The sequence below is a fragment of the Macaca mulatta genome, chromosome 1 (genome assembly GCF_049350105.2).
Source record: "Macaca mulatta isolate MMU2019108-1 chromosome 1, T2T-MMU8v2.0, whole genome shotgun sequence".
Classification (NCBI taxonomy): Eukaryota; Metazoa; Chordata; class Mammalia; order Primates; family Cercopithecidae; genus Macaca; species Macaca mulatta.
The window spans coordinates 207,130,877-207,156,880 of record NC_133406.1 but is presented as its reverse complement, the minus strand read 5'-3'; the positions used below and the strand labels follow the sequence as shown (position 1 = coordinate 207,156,880).

General features: G+C 42.7%; 1 protein-coding gene across 1 annotated transcript in view; it reads right to left on the bottom strand.

Moving 5' to 3' along the window:
- CSMD2 (CUB and Sushi multiple domains 2) overlaps positions 1–26,004 on the bottom strand; it is a 649,885-nt gene that overhangs the window by 169,315 nt on the left and 454,566 nt on the right. The window contains exons 22-25 of the mRNA XM_015134762.3: positions 23,022–23,191; positions 14,553–14,709; positions 12,789–12,980; positions 6,963–7,089 (exon numbers count right to left, since the gene is read on the bottom strand). Coding sequence (XP_014990248.3) covers positions 6,963–7,089; positions 12,789–12,980; positions 14,553–14,709; positions 23,022–23,191 — 646 coding nt within the window. The remainder of the gene's footprint in view (positions 1–6,962; positions 7,090–12,788; positions 12,981–14,552; positions 14,710–23,021; positions 23,192–26,004) is intronic.

The window sequence follows — 26,004 nt, the reverse complement described above, 5'->3', positions numbered from 1 at the left end:
AAACAGACAACATTGTAAAACAAAACACAAATAGTATTCTCAGAGATACAAGATGATAACATATTGATAAAAACAAAAGTAGGCTGTCAAGAGTGGTCTAGAAATGGAAAAAGTAGTTTCCTCAAAATAAAAACAAAAGCAAGATTTCCAAAATAAAAAGAGGGTAAAGAACAGGATAATTACTGTTGAGAACTGAATTAATGAAAACACAAGATCACTGGCAGAATAAAAACGGGATATAGAACTTTGAAATCACTAGAACAAAAAGCTAATTACAACAGATCAGCTAACAACAGGAAGAGTTAACAATAAAAAAAGCAATACAGAAGCATAATGTATTTTGTTTGAAAGAAAGCATAATACATTTTATGTAAAAGAAATATAGCCCCTTGTACTCCTTTCATATTCTTCAATGCCCATGGAACATAAATAAAAGAAAAACATTCAAAAAGTAAAAAAAAGGCACAACGCAGTCAAAATAAAAATAATGAAAACCATACAAAATCTATAAACCACTTAGTAACTGAAAAAATTCTTAAATATTCTTGGATTTAAGAGAAATCTAAATGAGTTATAGACTCATTTAGAAATTAGAAATGAGCCCAGTTGAACACTCTATAGGAAAAAGACAAATTGTCCAAACAAAAAACACACAAAGAACCAGAAGCAGCAAAGACAATTAAATATCCTATTGTCCATCTAAGCGGTGAAGACTAAAAAGTATTGACAATGTCTAGTGATACTGTGCGGGGTAGCAGGCCTTCTCATAGACTTCTGGTGGACTCGTAAATTGCTACAATATCTAGAGGAAATTTTGAGGTCACGTATCAAAATTTGCCTCCTAAAAATATATCCTAAGGAAATAAAGGGACAACTGTTCGAAGATTCAGGAATAAGAATGTTAGAGTGAAAAGCTGAAAAGATTCACTTATTCAGCAGATGAATGGTTAAATAAATTATGGTGATGCGTACAATATAATTCTCTGTACCCATCAAACAGGATGAGGTAGATCTATATACACTGACATGATGAGATGGTGACATATGATCAAGTGGTAAAACAAAAAACAAGTTACTGAGCCACGCATGTGGATGAACTTGGTTTAGAAACACGTGTATTACATTTGCTTTACGCACATATTGGCACACAAAATATCCAAAAGAATAAGTAGAGCAAACAGACATTAATAGTTATTTTATGTGGGATGTGAGGAGGGGTAAGATTACAGAGTAAGACTGTAGAAACGTTTCATTTCAATTTTATACATTTCTTTGTTTAAATTTTGAATTTTAAAAAAATGATTATCTGGCTGGGTGCAGTGGCTCACACCTATAATCCCAGCACTTTGGGAGGTCGAGGCAGGAGAATCACTTGAGGCCAGGAGTTCGAGACCAGCCTGGCCAACACGGTGAAACCCTGTCTCTACAAAAATTAGCCAGGTGTGATGTCGCTCGCCTATAATCCCAGCTGAAGCATGAGAATTGCTGGAGCCTGGGAGGTGGGGGTTGCAGTGAGCTGAGACAGTGCCACTGTATTCCACCCTGGGCGATAGAACAAGACTGTCCAACCCCCTCCCAAAAAAGAGTACCTAATTTGCATATAGAAAAATTCTATAAAGATATTTCCAATAAAAAAGACAATAACCAAATAAGGACTCAAACACAAAGGGGCTTTTTGTGTTTGTCTAATTATGAATGTGAGTTATCCTAACTTTGCTGCTGGTTATTCAAGACAGGTGTGTGTGTGTGTGTGTGTGTGTGTGTGTGTGTGTGTGTGTGTGTGTTGGGGGTTGAGGGAGAGGGAGGGAGAGGAGAAAGAGACAGAGGGAGGGTAGGAGAGGGAGAGAGGGAGAGGGAAAGAAGGAGGGAAGGGGAGGGAAAGGGGGAGGACTGAGTAAGCACACAAGTACTGCTGTACATGTGCACACTATGCACACTAGTTGGGATGGCAGGCTGGGGTGGGGGAATGAGGAAGGGATGGTGTCTTGCCACTCTATCTCCATCTTTCTGCAGTTCTCAATGAAACTGGGAAGATCTTACTTCACATTAGCTCCTTTGAGGTTGCTGTGGCTCCAAGAAGCCATCCAGACTAAGGACTGATATTATCTTTACCTTCTTCGGACTATTTCCCATTTTGGGATCCTCAGCATTCCCCCCATTGTGGGCAGCAAGCCACCCAGGTGCCAAGGCAAGAGACAGAGGGCACAAGCTGTTCCAGTATAATAAAATATATAAAATAAGAATAGTTATACTAGATATAGATCATAGATGTGATTATATATGAATATCATTAATCATTAGTTTGTAGCAATTACTCTTTATTCCAATATTATAATAATCCTTGCTCTTACAATCATAACCTAGGAAAAACCAGGTCATGCAGAGATAGAAGCTGAGGGGACATAGTGAGAAGTGACCAGAAGACAGGAGTGCGAGCCTTCTGTTATGCCCGGGCAGGGCCACCAGAGGGCTCCTTGGTCTAGCGGTAACGCCAGCGTCTGGGAAGATGCCCGTTGCCAAGCAGACCATGGTCTAGCGGTAGCATCAGTGTCAAGGAAAAACACCCACTAAGTACTTAGCAGATGGGAAAAGGGTGTCTCCCTTTCCCCGGGGGAGTTTGGAGAAGACTCTGCTCCACCACCTCCTGTGGAGGGCCTGACCCCAGTTATCCAGAGGCCTAACCGTCTCCTTGTGATGCTGTGCTTCAGTGGTCATGCTCCTAGTCTGCCTTCATGTTCCATCCTGTACACCTGGCTCTGCCTTCTATATAGCAGTAGCAAATTAGTGAAAGTACTAAAAGTCTTTGATATGCAGAAATAATTGGTGTAAGCTGTTTCTCTCTCTCTCCCTCTGTCTCTCTGCCTTGGCTGCCAGGCAGGGAAGGGCCCCCTGCCCAATGGACATGTGACCCACATGACCTTATCTATCATTGAAGATGGCTCACACTCCTTACCCTGCCCCTTTGTCATGTATCCAATAAATATTAGCGCAGCCCCACATTCGGGGCCACTACCGGTCTCCGCGTCTTGGTGGTGGTGGCCCCCGGGGCCCAACTGCCTTTTCTTTTTTTTTTGAGACGGAGTCTCGCTCTGTCGCCCAGGCTGGAGTGCAGTGGCGCGATCTCGGCTCACTGCAAGCTCCACCTCCTGGGTTCACGCCATTCTCCTGCCTCAGCCTCCCGAGCAGCTGGGACTACAGGCACCCACCACCACGCCCGACTAATTTTTTGTATTTTTAGTAGAGACGGGGTTTCACCGTGTCAGCCAGGATGGTCTCGATCTCCTGACCTCGTGATCCGCCCGCCTTGGCCTCCCAAAGTGCTGGGATTACAGGCGTGAGCCACCGCGCCTGGCCTGCCTTTTCTTTTATCTCTTTGTCTTGTGTCTTTATTTCTACAATCTCTTGTCTCTGCATACGGGGAGAAAAACCCATCGACCCTATGGGGCTGGACCCTACACCCCATGACTTCATATTTCTTGCTGTGTTACTCTGGACAGGACGTTTCCTGTATGTGTTTTGATCTTGTCTTCCTGAGGGTTAGAAAGGGCATCTCCTGTCTCCCCTCCACCCCCACAGCCACCATTCTCATCAGTGAAAACGGTCCTCACTACTGCCCAGAATTCCATTCATCAACTTCTTGTAATTTCCTTGTGTCAGCCACACCTAGATCTGCTCTGCTCTCCTTAATTCCCAGAGGCTGTGCCTTTTAGGTAGGTTACGGCTGCTATGCCATGGATGAACACATCCTTCTCTTTAGAGGATGTGTGCCAAAGCACCTAGAAATGAAGTATGATGATGTTGACGGTGTACTTTTCAGTGGCTCAGCAAAAAGGAAAACAAAAGGATGGAAAGAGAAGAACAAAGAAAGCACATAAGCATATATGGCAAAATAGGAACACCATTTGGGTGTAGGTAGTAGGTACGCATGTACTTGGTGTGCTGTTGTCACAAACAGTAGTTGAGAAAAGTTGGTGTGATCACTTGAATTTTCCCTGAATTTTCTCTTCTTCTCCATCTCCACTGCCACTGCCCGGCTTCCGGCCTCCTCGTCTGTCCCCAGCCACACTCTGGAGACAGCCTCCTCACTGTGCTTACAGGCCCAGCCTGTCCCACTCTGCCCATTCTCCACAAAACTGCCAGGAGCTGTCCAAACGCAGCATCACAGCCCCAAGGCCCTCTGTGCTCCCTACAGCCTCGGCCACCAGCTTCATCTCTCATGAAAGCTGCCACCCACCAAATCGCAGGTGATCATCCAGCTTCGGGAACCATTTCCAGCTCCTTGAGGCTGACCACACTGCTTCACTCTCTGCCTAGAAGCTCATTACCCTCCCACCCACCTTCCTCGTTGCCTACCTGGCAACCTCCTCTCCCTCCTTCAGGACTCAGCTCTAGGGTCACCTTTTCCAGAATGACTCCTCCCATCTCCTCCTGTCCTGCTTTTCCGTTCCCCTTCCTCCTTGTGCCACCACCTTGTTCTGGACCGACATGTGTGTCTGCTCTTTGTGAACCATGGCCACATCTCATTCATTTATATAATGCCAGCACCTGGCACAGGCACAGCCAGGTAGGAAACAAACAGATATTTGTGAATATGAGGGAATGAATGCATCAATGAATGATGCTCCGAGTGAAGAAAGTGAGAAAACCTCTTGATTTGCACACGTATATACTAAAGTGAAGTAGTCATTATGTTCTTGATCCACTCATTGTTCAATCACTAGTCACTGAAGAACTATCACAGATCCACTAGGCATAAAACTACCTTTATACTTGGGTCTTGCTTCATTCATTCTTTCATTCATCAAACACTTGACACCTGTTGAGCCAGGGGCACTGGGCTAAGAGCTGGGAGACCTGCAAAGATGAATCAGGCAGGGACCACAGTTCCAGGAGGGGAGGTAACGCATGAGCATAAATAAAGAAGAAAAGTGGTCAGTGTCTTCAGGAAAATAGAGGCAACAGGCAACGGAAGTTCAGAAGAGGCAGAAAGGACTCCTAGGAGCCCTGTAAGAGAGGGGGTGAGGGATGACCTCCTGGGCGAGCTGACATTTGCACTTGACTTTGAGGGATGGAGAATTTTAGATGTAAGCCTTTGGAGGGAGGAGGGCATTCCAGAGGAAGGGCAGAGTAGAAACAAAGGCCCTGACCTAGGCCCTGAGCTAGGCCACGTACAGGGGTCACCAATAATTTTGCCTTGTCAGAATGTCATTGAACAGAAGTGGTGGAAAATGAGGTTGGGAAGGGAGGTTGAAGTTGCTGTAGCCTCAAAGGCCAGAACAAAATGGTTAGCTTTTATTCTGTAAGTGTGGGGTGGCCACGGAAGGTTTCTAATCAGAGGGTGAACTGATCTGGTATGCTTCCAGAAGGTTATCCCAGCAGTGCTGTGCAGGATGAATGTGTATATTTAACTTGTCCCCCTAATAATGCAAAGTCCCTATGTACGCTGCTGACCTTATTTTGCTCAGAGTTTAGCTAAAAAATCTGTACATAGTAAACACTTAATACATTTCTTTAACATTAATTGAACTGTGTACATCAGTGAATATCTACATTTCTTGCAGCAACACACCCATTCAGCCAGTTCTCCTTAATTGGAAACTCTTACATGCAGGACTCTTCTCCTAGCTACACTTCTGTTCCTTTTCTTGGCTCCTCACTGTTCCAAATCCTTAGCACTTACTTCCTGGATCATTGTAACAGACTCTTGATGGTGCCTCCCCATGAACTCTCTACACTGCAAATAACCCTGGTGGACCGACCCTGCTCAAGAAACTTCCATGGCTCCCTGTTAGTTATTGGCATTTAAGATGCTCCATAACCAGGCCATACGTTAACCCTATCTATCTCCCATTCTTTATCCATGTGTTTCCCCTACTGCAGCCAGACTGTTTCCTCTCCAATTCCCGTATTCTATCCTCCTTTCATACCTCTGCTCATACTGCTACCCCAACCTGCTCTTTTCCTCCTAACTCACCTGAGCCACGGCTCAAGGCCCCGTTTTGCCAGCAGTGCAATAGTGTGAAGATTCAGAAAGACCTGGGTTCAGATCTCAGAGTTTTGATTCCCTGTGCAAACTTAGTAGTGCTATGCATCCTTTTGGAATCTGAGTTTTCTCATCTACAAAATGGAAGTACAATAATGTCTATTTGTTATTAGGGCTTATTATTATCATTATCAATAGGGCTATTGTGGGGAGTTAATAGTGCAGGCTCTGTGCTCTGTAAATGGTGATGGTTCTTTCTCCTCTGACTCCTTGAAATTCCAGTAAGGAATTCCCGGAAGGAAGTTACATTTTGATGGCATACCTATTTTGAAGGAAGTTATCTTTTGAAGAAGTACATACCACTGCTGGTCTTTTGCTATTTACTTCCTCCACAACTCAAAAATACAAGCATTTCTGTCCTCATTTTAAAGATGAGGAAACAGCCTGAAAAAGGGAAGCAATCTGCCAGGGGCCATACAGATAAAGCTGAGTTAGCGCTTGCTAACTGTCAGAAATAACCACAGCAGCTGTTATTAAACATTCACTATGTTCCAAGTACTACACTGAGCATATTACATGCAATATCTCATTCAAGTGCTTTATCTTGAGATCCATACTCTACAGAAGAGGACAATGAGATGCAGAGAGGATAAGGAACTTTTCCAAAGTCCTGCAAATAGTACATAGAAGGGTTGGATTCAAATGGGGGTCTGCATGCCTTCAATCCATGCCCTTGGCTACGCTGCTGTAACTGTGCTATCTGGGCCAGTGAGGTGTATGGACTTGGCATAAAGCCCTGAGAGGCTGAGACTGACCTTTCCAGATTTTTTGAGGCATCCAGCATAGCAACCACCATTGATCACAAGGTTCTCCAGGTGAGGCAGGTGGGTCAGGCACTAGCTGGATGGCCTGGTGATGATGCCGATGATGCCTCCCCTGAACAACTCATGATGGTTACTTTGCCAGCCCTGACACTTACCCAATGGTGCAGCCGGCCTCTGCTTCGATGGTCCAGATGCAGTTGAGGTTGTGTTCATAGGGAGCTGGATACCCAGGTGACAGCACCTGCCCCGACACCTCTCCTTTTACTGTCCCTCCACACTCGGCTGAAAGAAATCCCAAAAGAGTGAGCTTCACAGGGTGGCCTGAGCTGCCAGCAGTCACTCAGCGGCTCCTTTTGCCTGTTTGCTCCTGAGTCCCTCTCATTCATTCCAAGTGACTGAGCACAGCATATTAAAAAGTCCCTGGATGAGACTTATATCCAGAACCTATAAAGAACCCCTACAAATCAACAACAAAAAGATGAATAACCCAATTTTAAAAAGGCAAAGGATTTGAACAAACATTTCTCCAAAGAAGATATATAAATAGCCAATACCTACATGAAAACATGTTTAACATTGTTAGTAATTAGGGAAATACAAATCAAACCCACAATAAGATATCACTTCACATCCACCGGGATGTCTATGGTCAGAAAGACTATACAAGTGTAGGTGGGGATGTGGAGAAACTGGAACTCTCATCGTTACTGATGGAAATGTAAAATGGTACAGCTGCTTTCAAAAACAAGTTGGTGGTTCCTCAAAATGTTAAACATAGTCACCATATGACCTAGCAATTCTGCTCTTAGGCATATACCCAAGATAAATGAAAACATGTTCACATAAAAACTTGAACATGAATGTTCATAACAACGTTATTCATAGTTATCAAAAAGTGTAAACAACCCAAATGTCTATCAACTGATGAATGAATAAACAAAATGTGGCATAACCATGCAATGGAATAGTATTCAACCACAAAAAGGAATCAAGGCAGCCGGACACGGTGGCTCACACTTGTAATCCCAGCATTCTGGAAGGCCGAGGTAGGTGGATTACCTGCAGTTGGGAGTTTCAGACCAGCCTGACCAACATGGAGAAACCCCATCTCTACTAAAAACACAAAAAATTAGCCAGGATGGTGGCACGTGCCTGTAATCCCAGTTACTCAGGAGGCTTAGGTAGGAGAATCGCTTGAACCCGGGAGGCAGAGGTTGTGGTGAGCCGAGATCGCACCATTGCACTCCAGCCTGGGCAACAAATGCGAAACTCCGTCTCAAAATAACAACAACAACAACAACAACAACAACAACAACAACAACAACAAGGAATCCAGGCTTGATACCTGCTACAATATAGATGAACTCTGAAAACATTAGTTAAGTGAAGGAAGTCAGACACATTGTGCGATTCCACTTATATGAAATACCTAGAATAGGCAAATCTTGGAGACAGAAGGTACATTAGTGGTTGCCAGGGCCTGGGGGAGGGGACAACTGGGAGTGGCTGTTAATAGGCATGGGTTTTCTTTTGTGGGGGACAAAATGTTCAAAAATTAGATTGTGGTGATGGCTGTACAACCCTGTGCATATACTACTCACATGGTTAGGCTTTGTGTCCCTACCCAAATTTCGCCTTGAATTGTAATCCCCAGGAGTTGAGGGAGGAACCTGGTGGGAGGTGACTGGATCATGGGGGCAGTTTCCCCCATACTGTTCTCATGATAGTGAGTGAGCTCTCACGAGATATGATGGTTTTGTAAGTGTTTGACAAGTTCCTCCTTCTCTCACTTTTCTCTCTCCTGCCGCCTTGTAAAAAAGGTGCCTGCTTCCCCTTCCACCATGATTGTATGTTTCCTGAGGCTTCCCCAGCCCTGAGGAACTGTGAGTCAGTTAAACCTCTTTCCTTTACAAATTACCTCGTCTCAGGTAGTATCTTTATAGCGGTGTGAGAACAGACTAATATAATTACAAACAACTGAATTGTACACTGGTAAACAAAAACAGTCCCTGAATGGAGGGCTGATTGCCTATTCTGTGACCAACCTCCTCAAAGCCTCCTAGGGAGGAACATGCAAGTACTTCAACCTGCTTCTTGATAGCAACAGGACCTCTGCTAGCTGCCAGGACAGCAGAGATCAGCAGGATACTGCCCTCCTCTGGAAGAGTTTACCATCTAGTAGAGAAGACAGCCACACTGTGTGCTATGTGTCCTAATAGCAAGTGGTAGCAGAAGTGACCAATCTCCCTGAGCAAAGGACAGCAAGAGCCAGGGAGGGTGCTGGTCTCAAATGAACCTTGAAGGAGAAGCAAGAGTTGACCAGGTCGGGTGGGTAGCAAGGGTAGGATGGGAAGGAGGGCACTGCAGAGAGACAGAGAAGAGTAACTGCAAAGTTCCTGGAAGCGAGGAAGAGCATGGCAGGCTGGAGGCCAGGGTATGAGATAGGGCGAGGTGGGAGACGGGACTGGAAAGGTGAGGAAGCATCACAGGTTGAAGGACCTTGGATACCAGGCTGTCATATATTTACTGTTCCAGGAAAGAACTGCAGTGTTTATATGCGTGAGTTAATTGACTGCGTGACACATCAGTGAACTTTGCATGTTAGAAGAAGTCACTGTGGTGGCAGCATGAGGGGGTACAGCAGGGGTGAAACTGGGGGCAGGGAGGCAAGTGAAGAGGTCTACATTCCCCATCGGAGCAATCACTGAAGTCAGAAGCTGGGGGTTCTTCCTGGCCTTCTCCTCCTTTCTCCCCGACATCTAATCTCACTCTGAGACCCAGTTGTTAAACCTGTGTGATTATTATTCATGTTTGACTCTACTCCCCCTACATTGCTGGAATCTTGACTCAGGCCCTCACCATTTCTAGGCTGGCACTGCTGCCCACACTCTAGGCAGTGCTATCAACAGATCTTTATCAAATGCAAACAAGTGACTGCTTGCATTCACTCCCCAAATGAAGTCTAAGCTTTTCAGTAGAGCCCACTGAGCCCACCAGAGTGGCTCCCTTTGGCCTCTCTGAACTCTTTGGTCCAGCCTGATGAAGTCCACAAGCTCTATTTGGATGGAGGACCTGAATAAACATCCTTGCTATGACACCTTTTGTGGCATACCTCCCCTCCCCAGGTAGAACTGACACTGCCCTCCTTTGTGTCTCCATTACAATGTGAATAGATTTCTATTGTAGCATGTGTAACATGTTATTAAAATCATGTCTATTTCCTCCACAAGACTATGAGCTCCTTGGCAGCAGGGAGCTTGTCTTATATCTGCATATCAAGTACCTACTATACTGTTTGGCACATTATAGATGCTTAATGTTTATTGAATAAATGGATGGTTGGACAATCAAATGAATGGAAGTAGATTATTGCTTTCCATGCAAATTACTATAAGCGTCTGAATCAAGGGAGAATGAGTATAAATGAAGAGGAGGATATTCATCGCAGAGCTATTTAGGAAAAGGAATAGTTGATTAGGCAAGATGCTAGAAATAGAAGAAGGGATCAGGGTCACAGATGGAAGACTGACCCCTACCTGTTGCTAAGGACTCATCCAACATTTCATGGACCCCTTGGTTTCACACAGGACCACTAACGAAGGGTTGCAGAAGAGGCCCTCTACCAGACCCTCTGCTCAAGCTTCACTGTGAGCCCTCTCTCCAAGGTGCTGTTGGGGTGGGAGGTGTGAACCTGATTGAAAGATGCCAGGCTGAATGGGGCCATGGCAGGGAGTAGGGTGCTGGTGAGAGGATGGACTACAATTGTGAGGAGGAGGCTTGACTGGTCCACAAATAGAGGAAGTAGCTAGAAAGGTGGGAGGGCATTATCCATGTCCTTGGTTCAAGCTTTCTTCCATATTCCAGACAGAGAAGGACCTCCTGCTTCCTGGGAAGTGAGGGTTTGGAGGCAGCAGCACTGGGAGCATGTCATCATGGACAACTAGATACCCTACCTGGGGTCTGGCAGGTGGGCAGGAGGGGGCTGAGTGGGCCAGCATGTAGCAGATTCAACAACACTGAGAACATATAACTCTACTCTTTCTGGTCTTCTCCCTTCTTCCCAACCTAGAGCCTTGGCGGCTTTGTTTGGGCTGCAGAGTCCAGTCACTGAAGGATAAAACATTTGGATGTTTTAAGCTACCGCAGTCATTTGTGGTAGACCATGATGAAGTCGACCACAACATGACATATACAAAAATATGCACATAATCTCAAATACACAGCCTCACTTCTCTAGCAGGCTAGAGGCAGTCTCAATGGGGAAGACCTCCAAGGTTCTAGTGTAATTCTAAGTTTAAATGCTCTTATACTGCTTGAGTGAATCCAATAAGTCCAGTCCAACTGGCATATTTGATATTCAAAGTAATCTTACAGTGAATCCTTTCCGCAAAGCAAATAATTATCTTGTAATGCGAGTCATCATCCCTCCTTTTCATTTTGCGTGCTCTGGCTTGCTTGTCTGTGGCATTATACTGTTGTGTGTTTATGCAAGCATCACCCTTCCTGGCCTGAGATCTACTCTTCTCTGTATTCCTAGTGCCTAGCATAGGGCCTGGCACATGAATGAGGGGAAATATAAAAAGAGAGATAGAGGGTGAAAGGGAAGATATGCTTGAAGACCAGGTCAAAGGCAAAGGGAGAAGAAGACCCTGGAGGCTCCATAAAGGCTGCTGTTTTGGTCTGTCCACTTGCAGAGGGTCCACTTAGACCCTCCGTTGTATAAGAGTGTTAAAGATCCTATGAAAATGTAGTCATCTAGGGGAAAAGAAGCATCTGTGCCCATTAACACTTCCCACCATGCCGGTTCACACTTTCACCCGTGCACGTGCTCAGTCTAGAATGTCCATCTCGCCTCCTCTCCCTCCTATTGGTGAATTCTAACCCATTCTTCCAAGTCTCAATTGAAATATCACCTCCCAGGCAAAACATTCTCATATCCTCCCAACATCTTGCACTTAACTCTTTCTACAGTGCTTCTCTTATATTATACTTACCTGTTTATGTGTCTGTTCTTCATGTTAGAGTATGGGCCCCCACAAGGGCAGTGAACAGGTTTTATTCTTCATTTATTTCTCTGCCTCCACAAATACCCAGACATACATGTGCACCAATTCTCACATGTGGGGCTTGGTAGGCATGTACATATTTTTCCAGTGGAGGTTTTGTTCTTACAAGATTAGCCAGTGCTGGCACAGACACATTGAGGTTGTGGCACATGAGAAAGGGGGTGGAGAGAGAGAAAGGTCTGATTTTGGAAAGGTAGGAGGCAGGACAAAGCAGTATGGGGGAATTCACATTAGCAGGGAGATGGGTGGTAAGAGATGAAAAGGCCAAACAGAATGACCATTTTTGCCTATTTTGCACTTCTGCCTCAGATGACTGTCTCTTGTCCTGTGACACGTGTAAAGATTCTAGAGAACCTCTGATGACATTCAGGAAGAACCACAGGTTTAAAGATGCAAGTTCATTATTGCATTCTTTATCAGTGAGAGCAATGGTTGTTCTTTATCTTACTCTTTCTTTTGACATTCCTCCAGAAAAGGGAGAATGAGTCCCATTTTACCTACAGGGAAACTGAGACCCAGAGTGGGTGGGAGACTCATCTGAGTCTTGGTGTTACAATAAGCCCTGGAACTCAGGCAAAAGCCCCATCTCTCCCTTTCTAATGGACTCTCCCACCTCGTCACTATCACCCGCGTTACAATTTTGAGGGCATGACTTGGCTGTGGTCCCACTTGCTAAATGTACGACAAAGGCAAGCTACCCGCCTGAATGCACTGCTGCATGGGTGTAATGAGGTGTGAGAGTGAGGAAGTGGAGAAGGGGTGCAGGCGAGCCATGATGTCTGTTAACAAGAGGATTCAGTCCAAGTAGATGGCCCCCAGGCCCTGGAGCATGGGGTCTAACTAGAATGAGACCAGGGCTAGACCTTGGTATTATGGGAGACCCAAGGGTTCCCTGCAGAGGAAGAGCCCTCCTACCAACACAGGTGGGCAGAGGCCGGTCCCAGGTCCGGCGCTCTCCACTCAGACACAGCAGCTCCTCACTACCCCGCAGGCTGTATCCAGGGTCACAGCTGAAGGACACGGAGCTCCCTGCAAAATGACCTTCATCATGAACCTTGTAGCCAAACTGTGGGGTTCCTGGGTCCTCACATTTGATGAGTTCGAAACCTGGTGAGGAGAGAAGAGGTAGAGTGAGTAAGACCTATTGTGGCAGAAACCACGCTTCCTCTCTTCCCTCGAAGCCCATGTCCTCAAGGAAGCTGTCTCAGCCACAGCCCGTGGGTTCTGATGGATTCACCAGTCAGGATTTCCTCATTTCTATGCTCAGTTGAGGGTGTATTAAGGAACATCCATTTCTCTGTTGCTAAATGTAAATGATTTCTGCTTTTAATAGTTTTCAGGCCTAAGGTCTGCATTTTCTATTTCTTTTGTTTGACCCCATAGCATTTTTGCTAGCAGGAGCGTTCTTTTCATTTTGCTCATTGAGACATTCTGATAACATGGGGTAATATGGAGAAGTCACCTTAAATGTATGTTTAAAAGCTTAGTTATGACCTGCTTAAACATATGCTGTTGAAACGGGCTGGAAAAGGAAACAGATTTATGCAGAGCTCCCACTCTATGGCACTATACATGTGTTCTCTCTCATTTGTTATTCACAGGAGTCTTACAGGTGGGTATAATTATCTGCATTTTACAACTGAGAGCATTGATTTGGGAAGGTTAAACAAACTGTTCCAAACTTACACAATTTTCACATGATAGAAATGGAATTCAAACGTATCTCTAATCCTCTTCCACTGAACCTCCTGCTGTAACAGGCAAGGATCCTCTGCCAGGCAGCCTCGAGCCCAGGCGAGGGGAAGCCTGACTCTACTCTGTGGATTATTTTCCCCAATAGCTTTCTTTATTGAGATACAATTCACATACCATACATTCTCCCATCTAATGTGTACAATCCAATGTCTTTTAGTAGATTCACAGAGTTGTACAGCTATTGTCATAATCAGCTCTACAACATTTTTATCACCTCAAAAAGAAGTTCCATAGACATTTTCCCCTAACTCCCTCAGCCTTAGGCAACTGCCCTTTACTTTCTGGCTCTATGGATTTGCCTGTTCTGGACAGTTCCTACAAAGAGACTCAAACAATATGTGGCCTTTGAGACTGGATTCTTTCACTTAGTGCAATCTTTTCAAGGGCCATCCACATTGATGCACCCATCAGTACTTCACTCATTTATTTTTTTTTAAAGACAGAGTCTTGCCCTGTCACCCAGGCTAGAGTGCAGTGGTGTAATCTCAGCTCACTGCAACCTCTGCCTTCTGGGTTCAAGTGATTCTCCTGCCTCAGCCTCCCTAGTAGCTGGGATTACAGGTGCCCGCCACCACGCCCAGCTAATTTTTGTAGTTTTAGTACAGAGGGGGTTTCACCATCTTGGCCAGGCTGGTCTCGAACTCCTGACCTCGTGATCCACTTGCCTTGGCCTCCCAGTGCTGGGATTACAGGCATAAGCCACTGTGCCCTGCCACTTCACTCCTTCTTATGGCCAAATGCTATTCCATTGTATGAACATATCACATTTTGTTTACCCATGCATCCACTGATGGATACACATTGGATTTTAAAACAGTCTTAAGAGCACATTCTTTGTATCTTGTGGGCAAGCAGAAGCTCAAGTAAATGAATAAAATGGGAAAGCCTGACTTCCTTGACCACACGGATGTAAGAAAGACTTACTGGAAAACTGCAGTTCAAAGCCCTTGCTGGTGTTTTCAGCATCAGTGATGAAATCAAGCCACAGACTGCTGGATGTGCTGTTCAAAGTCACCCCCATCATCTCAGAACGGCTGAATACTCCCAGCAAACGGGCGGAGTTGTTGTTGCCGTCATAAACCTGGACACAGGAGAGACCCCCAACCCAATGTCGTCAGCATGGCCTTATGTTGAACAACACCTTCTTACCCCACAACCCACACTCCTGGAGTTTAGCACTGGTAACAACTATCAGAGGCACATCGAGTTGTCAGATGCAAGGAAGATGGCAGAGGGAAGCTATCAACTGAGCAAGTTATCTCGTTTTCCCTTGATGTCAGTTCTATGCTCAGCCCATCTTTACTGTGAATCTGGTCTTTGGGAACTGGTTGCTATTCCAACCTTTCCAGTGGAGATCTGCTCTTGTTCCCTCAACCCCCATATAGCACCAGCTTATTCTTTAGCAGCCTGGGGAGGCCAGGTTTGGGTTGCCTGCTTCTCAAACCATCTGTTTCCTCAGATAGACAGGCTGAAAGCATTCATCTCTACATTGCTAAACCCGCAATCCTGTCCTTCCAATACATGAGACAGCCATCCTCTCACATGATCCCACCCCACTGTGGCAGTAGCCTGTCTTGACCACTCTGCTGGATGTCATCCCTGGGAATCAGATGGGATGGAGTTAAAATGACCAGCGTGTCATGGTGACTTTTTCTTCCCCAAGCTCAGCCTCTGCCCCTTCCCTGCTAAAATGAGGGCTCCAGCTAGGGCCTGCTGGGCTTGCCCAGGGTGGAATCGTACAGGCATCTGGCTTCCCTTGCTCCCATCTGTCCCCTGAACTTCTTAGTACCAGCAAAGACAACAATCATCAGAATAATGAACTGGCTCCCCAGGTTTCGAGGTTGCTGCTCCTTTCCAGATAATTGTACAAATAACAACAGAAGTTGTGATTGAGTGAAAGACCCCCTGGTGCTTTTGTAAATATCAAAGATGGGATCTATGAGTGGGTGATGAATATTTGTGCATGGCACACAATGTGATGCCAGCTGCCAGCAAATTGGAACAATATTTCCAGTGTGCTATTTATGAAGCAAAGCTTTCTAAAAGAAGCCATCCTTCAAGCTAACAGTGTTGTATATTATAGAGATTTGTTTAGGCTCCTGGGAGCCTGAAGTCTGTTACCAGATCCTTGTGTAATTGCTGTATATCACTGATAGACTGAGTGAATTCCAGGGTTCCAACAGACATCAAGATAATACAAGTTCAAAGAGTTTAGCCTAAATTGTTACAAAAATATTTTTAACTACCAAAACATATGGAAATCAATGGACCAAGGCATTTATCATCAATGGAATAAGAATTATCAATTGCAATAAGAAATAATAATCATCAATTGCAGTAAGGAAGACAATCAGACAACATGTGTTTCTTTAATAAAAGATATACCATGACCCATGGAGTTACCTTGCCAAAAAAATCATACCTGATCAGATCAAACCACTGGATCTAATTTCCAACTTATGGGCAATAAATACCGAGGACAGAGGAACATACAAAATGATACGTTGTGAGGGCATTCAGCAAAATCCAGAGTGGAAAGTTCCACTGAACAAATGATCTGATTTCCTCAACAAATAAGTTACAAGGGGGAAAAGAAAAAAGATGGAAGGAGAAACCTGTAGATTAAAAAACACATGAGACAATGACTCTAATGTGTGGACCTTATTGAATCCTAATTCAAATAAACTATAAATTTAAAAAATGTTATGACATCTATGAGATAATTGGAAATTTAAACACTCACTGGATATATGATGTTATTCAGAAACGATGGCTAATTAATAAAAAGTATGATGGGAACAGGATATTTTCCTTAATTTCCAAGCATAATTCATCCTAATTCATCAAGAACAAAAATGTTACTTGTATCATTACAATAAAATATTAATTGCCGAAAAACTTATAAAACAGAAATGTGCAAATAACTTTCAGGACTTACAACATGTTGGTAAGTATCTTTCTAGGCTTTATTCTATGCATTTATTTCCTTGTATAAATTTATGTTTTTATAATTTTTTATAACAATAAGATCAAATTATAGATACTATAGGGCAACCTGCTCTTTCACTTAATATAATGTATATATTTTTAAAGTCATTAAATATTTTTTCCATAACAGCATTTAAATGGCAGCAGGAATTTCTATAATAAAAATTAACCCAATCTGCAATATAATTATTTACACATCAGTGTCCAAAATATGTGCTCTGGTACTTAAGGTTCACTCAGTAAATGTACGATAAATAAACCAGTATTTTCCTCTAGAATTCATGTCCTTAAGTCTACCTGAAATTTATTTTGGGATATGATATACAATTCTACCTTAACTCCCTGATAGATTAGTCATTTAACCAAACTCTAAATATTCCACACACTACCAATTTTAAATCCATCTTTATCACATATATAATTAACATATAATTATATACATTTGGTTTTGTTTGTCAGCTTTCTATTCTATTGCATTTGCCTATTTGTCTACTCCTATGAATGATCCACAGTTTCAGTTACTGTAGCTTTACAATATATTTAAATAATTAGTAGGAAAAGTCCTCATTTGTCTTCTTTTAACTTAAAAAAAATTCTCCCAGATGTACTCTTCTAAACTCAAGAAGAATTTTCCTGAATTATAAAAAGTAAAACAAAAACCTCCAAAACAAAACTTGTGTAAGTCTGACTGAGCTACATTAAACGTATGGATGGACTTGAGAAAAATGTATCTATGTGATATTGAGTCTTCCAATCCATATACATGGTGTCTAGCTCCATTTAATCAGGTTGTCTTTTATGTCTCTCACTAACATTCTGTTCTTATTCCTGGGTATTTTTATATTTTTGACTGCTATTGGGAATTGGGCCTTTGTATACATTTATTTCCTAACAGGATATTGCTTGATGGTCCAATTCATCATTATGCGCAGGTGATGGAAATGCCTCCCTGAGAAATCCAAGAGAATCTATGCACATCCATTACATCCAATAAAGCAGGTCAGCAAGATGGCTGGTTTCAAAATGAATATGCTAAGCAGAAAGCTTTCTATACACAATTACAAACAATGTAAGCATAATTTCAGAATATTCCTTCATGTCCGCTTGCACACGTGTGCTTGAGTTTCTCTGGAGCACACATCTAGCATGGAAAAACTGGTTGCAGGGATGGCACATCTCCAATTTGGTTAGATATTACTAGATTGCTCTTTGAAAAGGAATACCAATTTGCTCTTTCACCAGCAACGTCTGACAGCTTTCATTGCTTTATATCCTTGCTGATACTTGGTATTTTAGGGTATTATGATGTTTTCCAATTTGATGAGTGTAAAATGGTATCTCATTTTAATATGTAAATCCTTGATCGTCATTGAAGTTGAGCATCTTTTTATATGTTTATCAACAGTTCTTACTTCCTCTGTGAATTGGCTGCCTGTTCATACCCTCTGTGCATCCATGAGCATGAAATCTCCCGGCATTTATTTTAGTTACATCAATATCAAAATAAAATTTTATCTTCTCTCATTTAAGATTATGCACATTTTGGAGGGCTTATTTCTAGGTGTCTTATAGTTTTTGTTTCTATTATAAATGAGACTTTCCCTCCTGATTGCAAGTTTTATTTGGTTATAGAAACACCAGAAGCTTTGTTAATTTTCTTATTGATTTTGAGTTTATTAGTTGGTTGTTTTGTATTTTTGAAACAAAAGTCACAATTTTCTATATTCCCTTCTAATTTTTATAGTTCCTTTTTTTTTTCTTTTTCTGGTATAAATGTAATGGTTTGTCTCTTCAGCACAATGCTGCGTTCTATTGGTGATAGTAGAACTACTGATCTTGTTCTTGACTTTACTGAAAATTTTTAGGAAGTTTTGCCATTAAGTATAATGTTTGCTGTAGGCATTTGGTAGAAATATTTTTATTAAATTAGGAAAGTTCTACGTGTAGTTTTATGAGATATTTTTAAAAATCATGAGTGGGTGTTGAATTTAATCACATGATGTTTTGGGGTGTATTAGCAGGATAATGTCTTTTTCTTTGCTAATCTGTTTATAGGATATTAGGTTGAGCCATGAAATTGCCAATATTTTAACAGTTTTGACCTACAAAAATAGCAATTTCATATGGTTTGTCTAACAAATAACATTATGAGCTTTTCTAATTTTGACACATCTTCACATTCCTGGAATCAAACCTACTTGGTCATCTTTGTTTTTTTTTTTTTTTTTTTTTGAGAGGGAATCTTGCTCTGTCATCCAGGCTGGGGTGCAGTGGCTGCAATCTCGGCTCACTGCAAGCTCTGTCTCCCGGGGTCACGCCATTCTCCTGCCTCAGCTTCCCAAGTTGCTGAGACTATAGGCGCCCACCACCACACCCTGCTAATTTTTTTTTTTTTTTGTATTCTCAGTAGAGACGGGGTTTCACTGTATTAGCCAGGATGGTCTCATCTTTGTTTTAATACACAGTCAAATTCAATCTGATTTATACTCAGAATTTTTAGATCTATGATCAAAAGTGAGATGCCCTAATAGTTTCTGATTTCTGTTCTTTTTAAAATTTTTATTTTAAATTATAAACTGATAAATTATAGCTGCATATATTCATGGGGTAGGAAGTAATGTTATGATTTATGAATACAATGTGGAATTAGTAAATCAAACTAACATAACCATCACCTCAATCACCTCAAATACTTATCTTTTTTTGTTGCAAGAACATTTGAAATTTACTTTTAGTGATTTTGAAATGTATGGTACATTATTATTTGCTATATTCACTGTAACGTGCAATACATCTCAAAGGAAAAAAAAACACCCTTAATTCTTCTGTCTAATTGATGCTTTCTATACTTTGACCATTATCTCCCCATTCCGTCAATCCCCTGGTAACCATCATTTTACTCTTTGATACCAAAGTTTCTACTTGCCTCATTAACAAAAATGAGTTGGGAGATGGATCTTTATTTTTCTCTCTTCTGAACAGTTTATTGCAGGGATTAATTGCTTCTTGAAGTTTTGGTAAAGCTTACCTGTAAAATAGTTAAGGCCTGGGGCTTTTGAGAGAGGATATGGGGGAATTATAATTTTTTAATGATTATTGGTTTTTTCAGATTTTTTTCATATTAGTACTTTTTATCTATAAAAATTTCCATTTCATCTGAGCTTTCAGATTTCTTGGCTTACAGTTGTTTCTAAACATTTTCCTTCTTTTTTTTGAAAAAGGGTCTCACTCTGTCACCCAGACTGGAGAGCAGTGGCGTGATCCCTAAACATTTTCTTATTTCCATTATCTCTCCTATATCTTTGATTATGTCCCTTTTCAATTCCTAATATTACATATTTGTGGCTTCTTTATTCCTCGATCAGTTCTGCCAGTTTTATCTACTTTATTATTTTTCAAAAAACCAGTTGGTTTTGTTGACAATTGCTCTTGTTTTTTAGTTTTGTTTCTCTAGTCATTTCTGCCTTTATGTTTAAAGTATCTTTCTCCTACTTTCTTCTGATTTATTCTGTTACATCATCCAGTTACCCAAATCCTTATTTATCTTTAACTTAGGTGATATATCACAGACTTACAGAGGTATATTAAAATCTTCCATGATGACTGTAACTTTATTAAATTTTTTTACATTTCCAGCAGTTTTTATTTAATTTATTTGTGCTGTGTTATTTGGCACATAAAGTTTTACTGTGGATTGATTATCCATTTTATTAATATAAAATAATCCTCTTTTTCATTTCCTTATGAGATGTGGGAGAAGTTCTCAAATTTATCTTTTAATAAACTGATTTCATTTTTCTGTGGTTTACCATCTTCCGTTCATTGCCTCCATTCCATTTTTTAATTGGGTGATCATGTTTTTCATCTCTATTTAATCTCTCCTCATCTCAGATTGCTCTGTTTTCATTATTGCCTAGTTTTGTGTCATAAATATACTATTCTCTCAAATTCTCTTAAGAATACAAATTAGGAGCTTTTAAAGTATGTTTCTGTTCTTTGTTGCCTACAGAGGGGCAATTAGCTCTGATTCCTCAGACATGTCTCCGTCTTCTGATCTACTGAATATTTACACATATCCGGTTAATTTTCTGGTTGGTACACCGTTACAGAGGGAAAATGGAAATGGGGAATGGAAACATTCAGCAGTCTCTAAGGGAGAGCAGACGAGCTAAACTCAAAGAGGTCGTAGCAGGAGCATTTCTTACCCTGGTGCTAAAGAGTGTGTGCGTGCATGTGTGTGTACGTGTGTGTGCATGTGTTTGTGTGTACATGTGTGTGTGTGCGTGTGTGCACTACCTGGGCTCCCGCATCCTCTGTTAGTCCTCCCTGAACTCTGACCTAGGTTTTATGCCCCATGTCCCTCCTGCTTTTTTACCCTGAACACTTCAGAAAGACTCTCTCTGCTTATCTACTAAGCTGCCCACCTGACCCTGAAGCCAGAACCCTGACGGTGCCGTTGAGTGTGCACACCTGCTGACTATGTCTTAGGTGCTATTCTGAGTCTAGACTCCCTTAGTGAGGAAGCATGGCACTGGCCATACTCCATGTGACCTCCAGCAACCTAGGAGCCATTTGTGCTGGCTCTATCAGGTCACTTGCACAGAACCGCTGCTTATACTCCCTTCAAAACCTGAAAATTGTAAACTATGCCTCAATGCTGGCTTTTTGTGCTAATGGCCTTCATCCAAGAAAGCCTCTGCATTGCCCAGCTCACATCGCTCCATCTGTACTTCTACAGAGAGGAGGTCCCTCTGGCACTGCTGGACTGATTGCAGCCTCTGAGACTCAAATGGATGGAGAGAAGCGAAGGTCAAGGGTGATGCCTAAAGACATGGTTATTAGAAGGGCATAAAACCCTTGTCTTGTGTTCTCTTGTTGGGAGACACACACTGTTTTTATGTGGGGTTGGAAAGCAGAGCTTAAGAAGCCAATGGGATTGTTCTATCCCATTTCAGGCACATCCAGTTCCAGCCAGTGATCTCATGAGTGCATCTTCTTGGGTTCAAAAAGGATTAGGTAAGAGTGAGAAATGCATTTCAAACACACAGACACATACACACACACACAAACACACACACACACTATACACCCTAGAGGACATATGCCCCAGGGGGTTGGCCAGGAGTATCCATATACTGTATATAAAAAGGACAGCACGTTTATCACATCTGGAGATAATCTGAAAGCATGGAAATTTAATGGTTTCTCTTTGGATTTTCCAGAGTAGTGGGCTCTGGTTCAACTTTTTCTAATGTAAGGACTTCTCTGGCTACAAGGAATAAAACTATATTAGAAAAAGCTAAAAAAATTCCTTGGCCTAGGATGAAAATGAACATGCTTTGTATGAGGCTTTCCTTGTCATTCATTTTATTAAGGCAGCTCTTTAATAAATTCTCCATGCTCAACTCTTTGATTACACAGACACACACCACATATTATTGGAGGTACTCAATCCATATTCTTTGTATTTATGCAAAGAAATACAAGACATATATGATGAGTGTCTTAACAAATCCTCTCTATGACCCTCTCTGTAATCCAAGTCTTACCATTTCTTTCTCTTAGATATGTCTTGAACTCACTTTCTTTAACCCCACTGCCACACCAGGCCATCATCGTGGTACACTGAAGCTACTGCAATAGCCTGTTATTCAACTAAAACATATGCAATGCACAAGTGCACATACACACAATATACTGACACAGGTGTGCACAGACACAGATCCCCAAAACCAAATAAATACATGGGAACTGATTCACACACATGTGGAAACATATTTTAAAAAGCATCCATAGCCATAAACACATAGCTACACAAATGAACACACACATGCATATATACACATGTTCTATGAGCTCTTCATTATCCATGTTGACAGTCAGGGTTCAAAATGGAAAACTGGATCCATTGGCTGCTCCAACCTTATTATTATTTTGAGACAGGTTCTGACTCTGTCACCTAGTCTGGAGTGCAGTGGCATGATCATGGCTCACTGTAACCTCAACCTCCCTGGTTCAAGTGATCCTCCCATCTCAGCCTCCCCAGTAGCTGGGACTACTGGCATGCACCACCACACCCAGCTAATTTTTGTATTTTTTGTAGAGACGGGGTTTTGCCGTGTTCCCTGAGCTGAATTATTATCTTTTATTATGCAGTCAACCCATACTCAATTACACACACGTTTGATAGCAGGCAGCTTCCAAACAAACTCTAAAGCCATATTCTTAGATACCCATATACCTCTCTCTTTTGGTCCTCTCTTTCTCCTAGATGAGTGAGGACAGTATCTTGGGACTCAGGAAAGAAGGAGAAAGTTTGGATCATTCACACAGAGACAAAGGAGTGAGTATTGACAAGACTATTGCATAGTGTAACATACATACTCTGAAACTGATCAATTTTACCTTGAGGACATCTCCTTCGGAGAGTTCGAATGCCCTGGCTTTCAGCTGAATCCCCTTCCCTGGCTGGGTCTGGATGGAGTAGATGCATTCGTGATTGTTATTGTAGTTCACAGGAAAGTTGGGGGACAGCAAAGTACCCTGAGTGCCTGTGACTGAATTCCCACACTCAGCTGGAAAGAGAATCACAATAACCATAGATTAACCCCCATCAGCTGCATCCAGAAAGCAACTCACAGCTCTGGAGAACCTGACAAAGATGACAAGTTCATTTGCCTGTCTACCTGCCAAGATGCCTGTGTGTCTGTCCAGTTGTTGGACTGTTTACAGAAATGCCTCTCAAACTTAAAAAAAAATACTTCTCTACCTATGGTGCTGCCTGGTTTGCTTCTGTCTCTTGTTCTGTTTGTCTGTCTCTCTTCTACAGAAACAGAAGCTAACCCACCGGGCACCCTTTACAATTTCACAGTTCTATAAAGCAGCCGTGCCATGTACCTATTTATATAGTAGCGTAGCAACAGAAATGACCAAGGAGGAGGTCAGGGGAAGAGGGGGGCAGTTAAGTGAGGAGAGATGAAACCTTTCAGTATCACAGAATAGAAAGTAAGAGGGGGCAAGATCACATCATAATCGCTAACCCTTATGTGCAAAACAGCATGATTGACACTTTACAAGAACCATTTCAGTCATTAGTCACAACAGCCAGTCCCATAAGTAGGCACAATTATCATTTCTGGTTTAAAGATAAGGAACCAGGTACTCAGCCACTGAGACCAAGTCTCTCTGTGGATTCACGAGGAGGAGGGGACTGAGAACTCAACCTCCTAGGTCCTGGGGAAAGTTTTTAGCATAGTCTCATTGCAGCCTGTTTCATTCAACAGCTAATGAAATCACACCCTCCTCTGGAAACCTGCTTCTCCTCCTCCAGAATTAGTCATTCTTTCCCCATTGTTCTCATACCTTTATTTATAGCAGTCATCCCATTTTATTTGACTTATTTGTTAACATTTCTATGTCCTCTACTGCACTGTGGATCCTCTGGGGCTTGGTCATGTTACTGTCTCCTTAACACCCACTCAGTGCGTGGGCACGGCAGGCTCAGGGCATGCATGCAGGAATGGGATCTTTAATAATTGGAGGGCCCCTCCCTGTTCTTCCCTGTATCTGAGCACTTCCCATATTGCACCTTGACTGCTTGCTGCCTGTCTGTGTCCCCCACCTAAACTGTCAGTAACTTGAGGGCTAGGGTCATGCTGGATGAACCTATGAATTTCCAAGGCTTAGCCTGGATTGTCTGTAAAATAAATATTTACTGAATGAATGAATGAATAAATGAATGGATATGGAGTACACTGACCTCAGAAGATGTACAGTTCTAAAAATAATAATTAGGTTCCGGAAAGATGTAAATACAAGTCCAGATGGCAGGCCTGTTATTCGTGTGGACATATGGGGAATTTGGAGCATGCCTTGAATCTTTCAGGCAGCTGGTAGCAAGTCTGCTTTCTCTAAACCATCCCCAGTATCCTTTAGTCTAGGCACAGTCTGTGGCTGGAAAAGCCTTGGGGTTGACCAAAGGACCATTGCTTGGACCTTATAGTTAACCCTAATTACCCTAAGCCAGGAGCATACTACACTGAGGCAGCATAGATGGAGCACATGGAAACCTTCAGAGCTGAACTGCTCATGGGCTTAGTTATATGTCTTGTGTTTTCTCTTGTCCCCAAGGCTGCTCCTTAGTCCTCTGAAGTTGGGGGCCATATGTCCCACCACCAAGTCCCGGCTTTTCTCAATGGACCCTCCTCCCTGCATTCTGCTCAATTCAGGACCAGCTTCAGTTTCCTAAGGCTTTATATAAGGCCTCATTTGTTTCTCTCGGAGAAGAAATCTGACTTTACAGTACTTTTAAACTTAGTCTGTTTGCAAAACTTCCAAATATGATGAATGTGCTGCGATGGCTCATAAAACTCAAGGGACAGCGGTGGACAGGCTCCCTGGGGGCAGTGGCTGCTGATAATTTACACAGACGTTTCCAGCATGTGTACATTTCTTTGATGATCTCAGATGAGGGTGGGGATTTGTGCAGGGGAGGGAGAGTTGCTTAGGGCCATGCATATGTAAACATTCATTACTCAGTCATATCACATGGGCAGCCTTCTGAAGCATCTCTCCATTTTCTCTGAGATACTACCTTTCCCTTCCATCCAGGCAGAGGCCTGTGGTGCAGTGGGATGATCATGGACTTTGGAGTTAGACACATTGTGTAAACTCTCTGAACTTTAGTCTCTTCATCTGCCTTCATCTGGACAATAATAGCATTCTCATAAGACTGTAGAATCAATGCGTGAGATTTTTATATATAAGATAGATAAACATAGGGGAATGGTTAGCACAGAGTAGCCTCTCCACCAATGTCCCAGGTTAATCTACATGGCTTACCTGCTTCCATTTGGGGCCCTAACTGCCTGCATTCTGGGACTAGCAGAAAGCTTGAGAAGCTTATGGGAAGCGTGCGTTAGCTGCCCGAGGCTCACAGCAACCTCACGGTTCCTGATGCCTCTTGCCCTCTGCCTAATTCTCGACAGCTGGCTTCCCTTAAACATGGGCTTTGGTGTGTTTTTGGACCTCCTTCCTGGCCCTGCTTCCTGCATAAGAGCTATATGCCCCATCTCTGCCCCAGCACGAGCCTGTCCTCTTTCCCACACGCCTGACACCTTTACAAGGAGGGGCTGATAGCTTTAGATGTGGCCAGTCCTTGGCCAATCCCCAGGTCCTGACTCCCTGTCAGGCCTTTGTCCTGGGCACCAGGGAGGGGACAGGAGGGACAGAGGGATGCGGCGCTTGTTTCCGGGAGAGTTTCCAGAGTAACAGGGGAGGTGAACAGATGCACTGAGAAGCCAAACGCAGGCACAAACGGAAACAAATAAATGCTCCAGAGAAACAAACAGTCACATCCGCAGGAAAGTGCTGCGGCTGATTCTGGCAT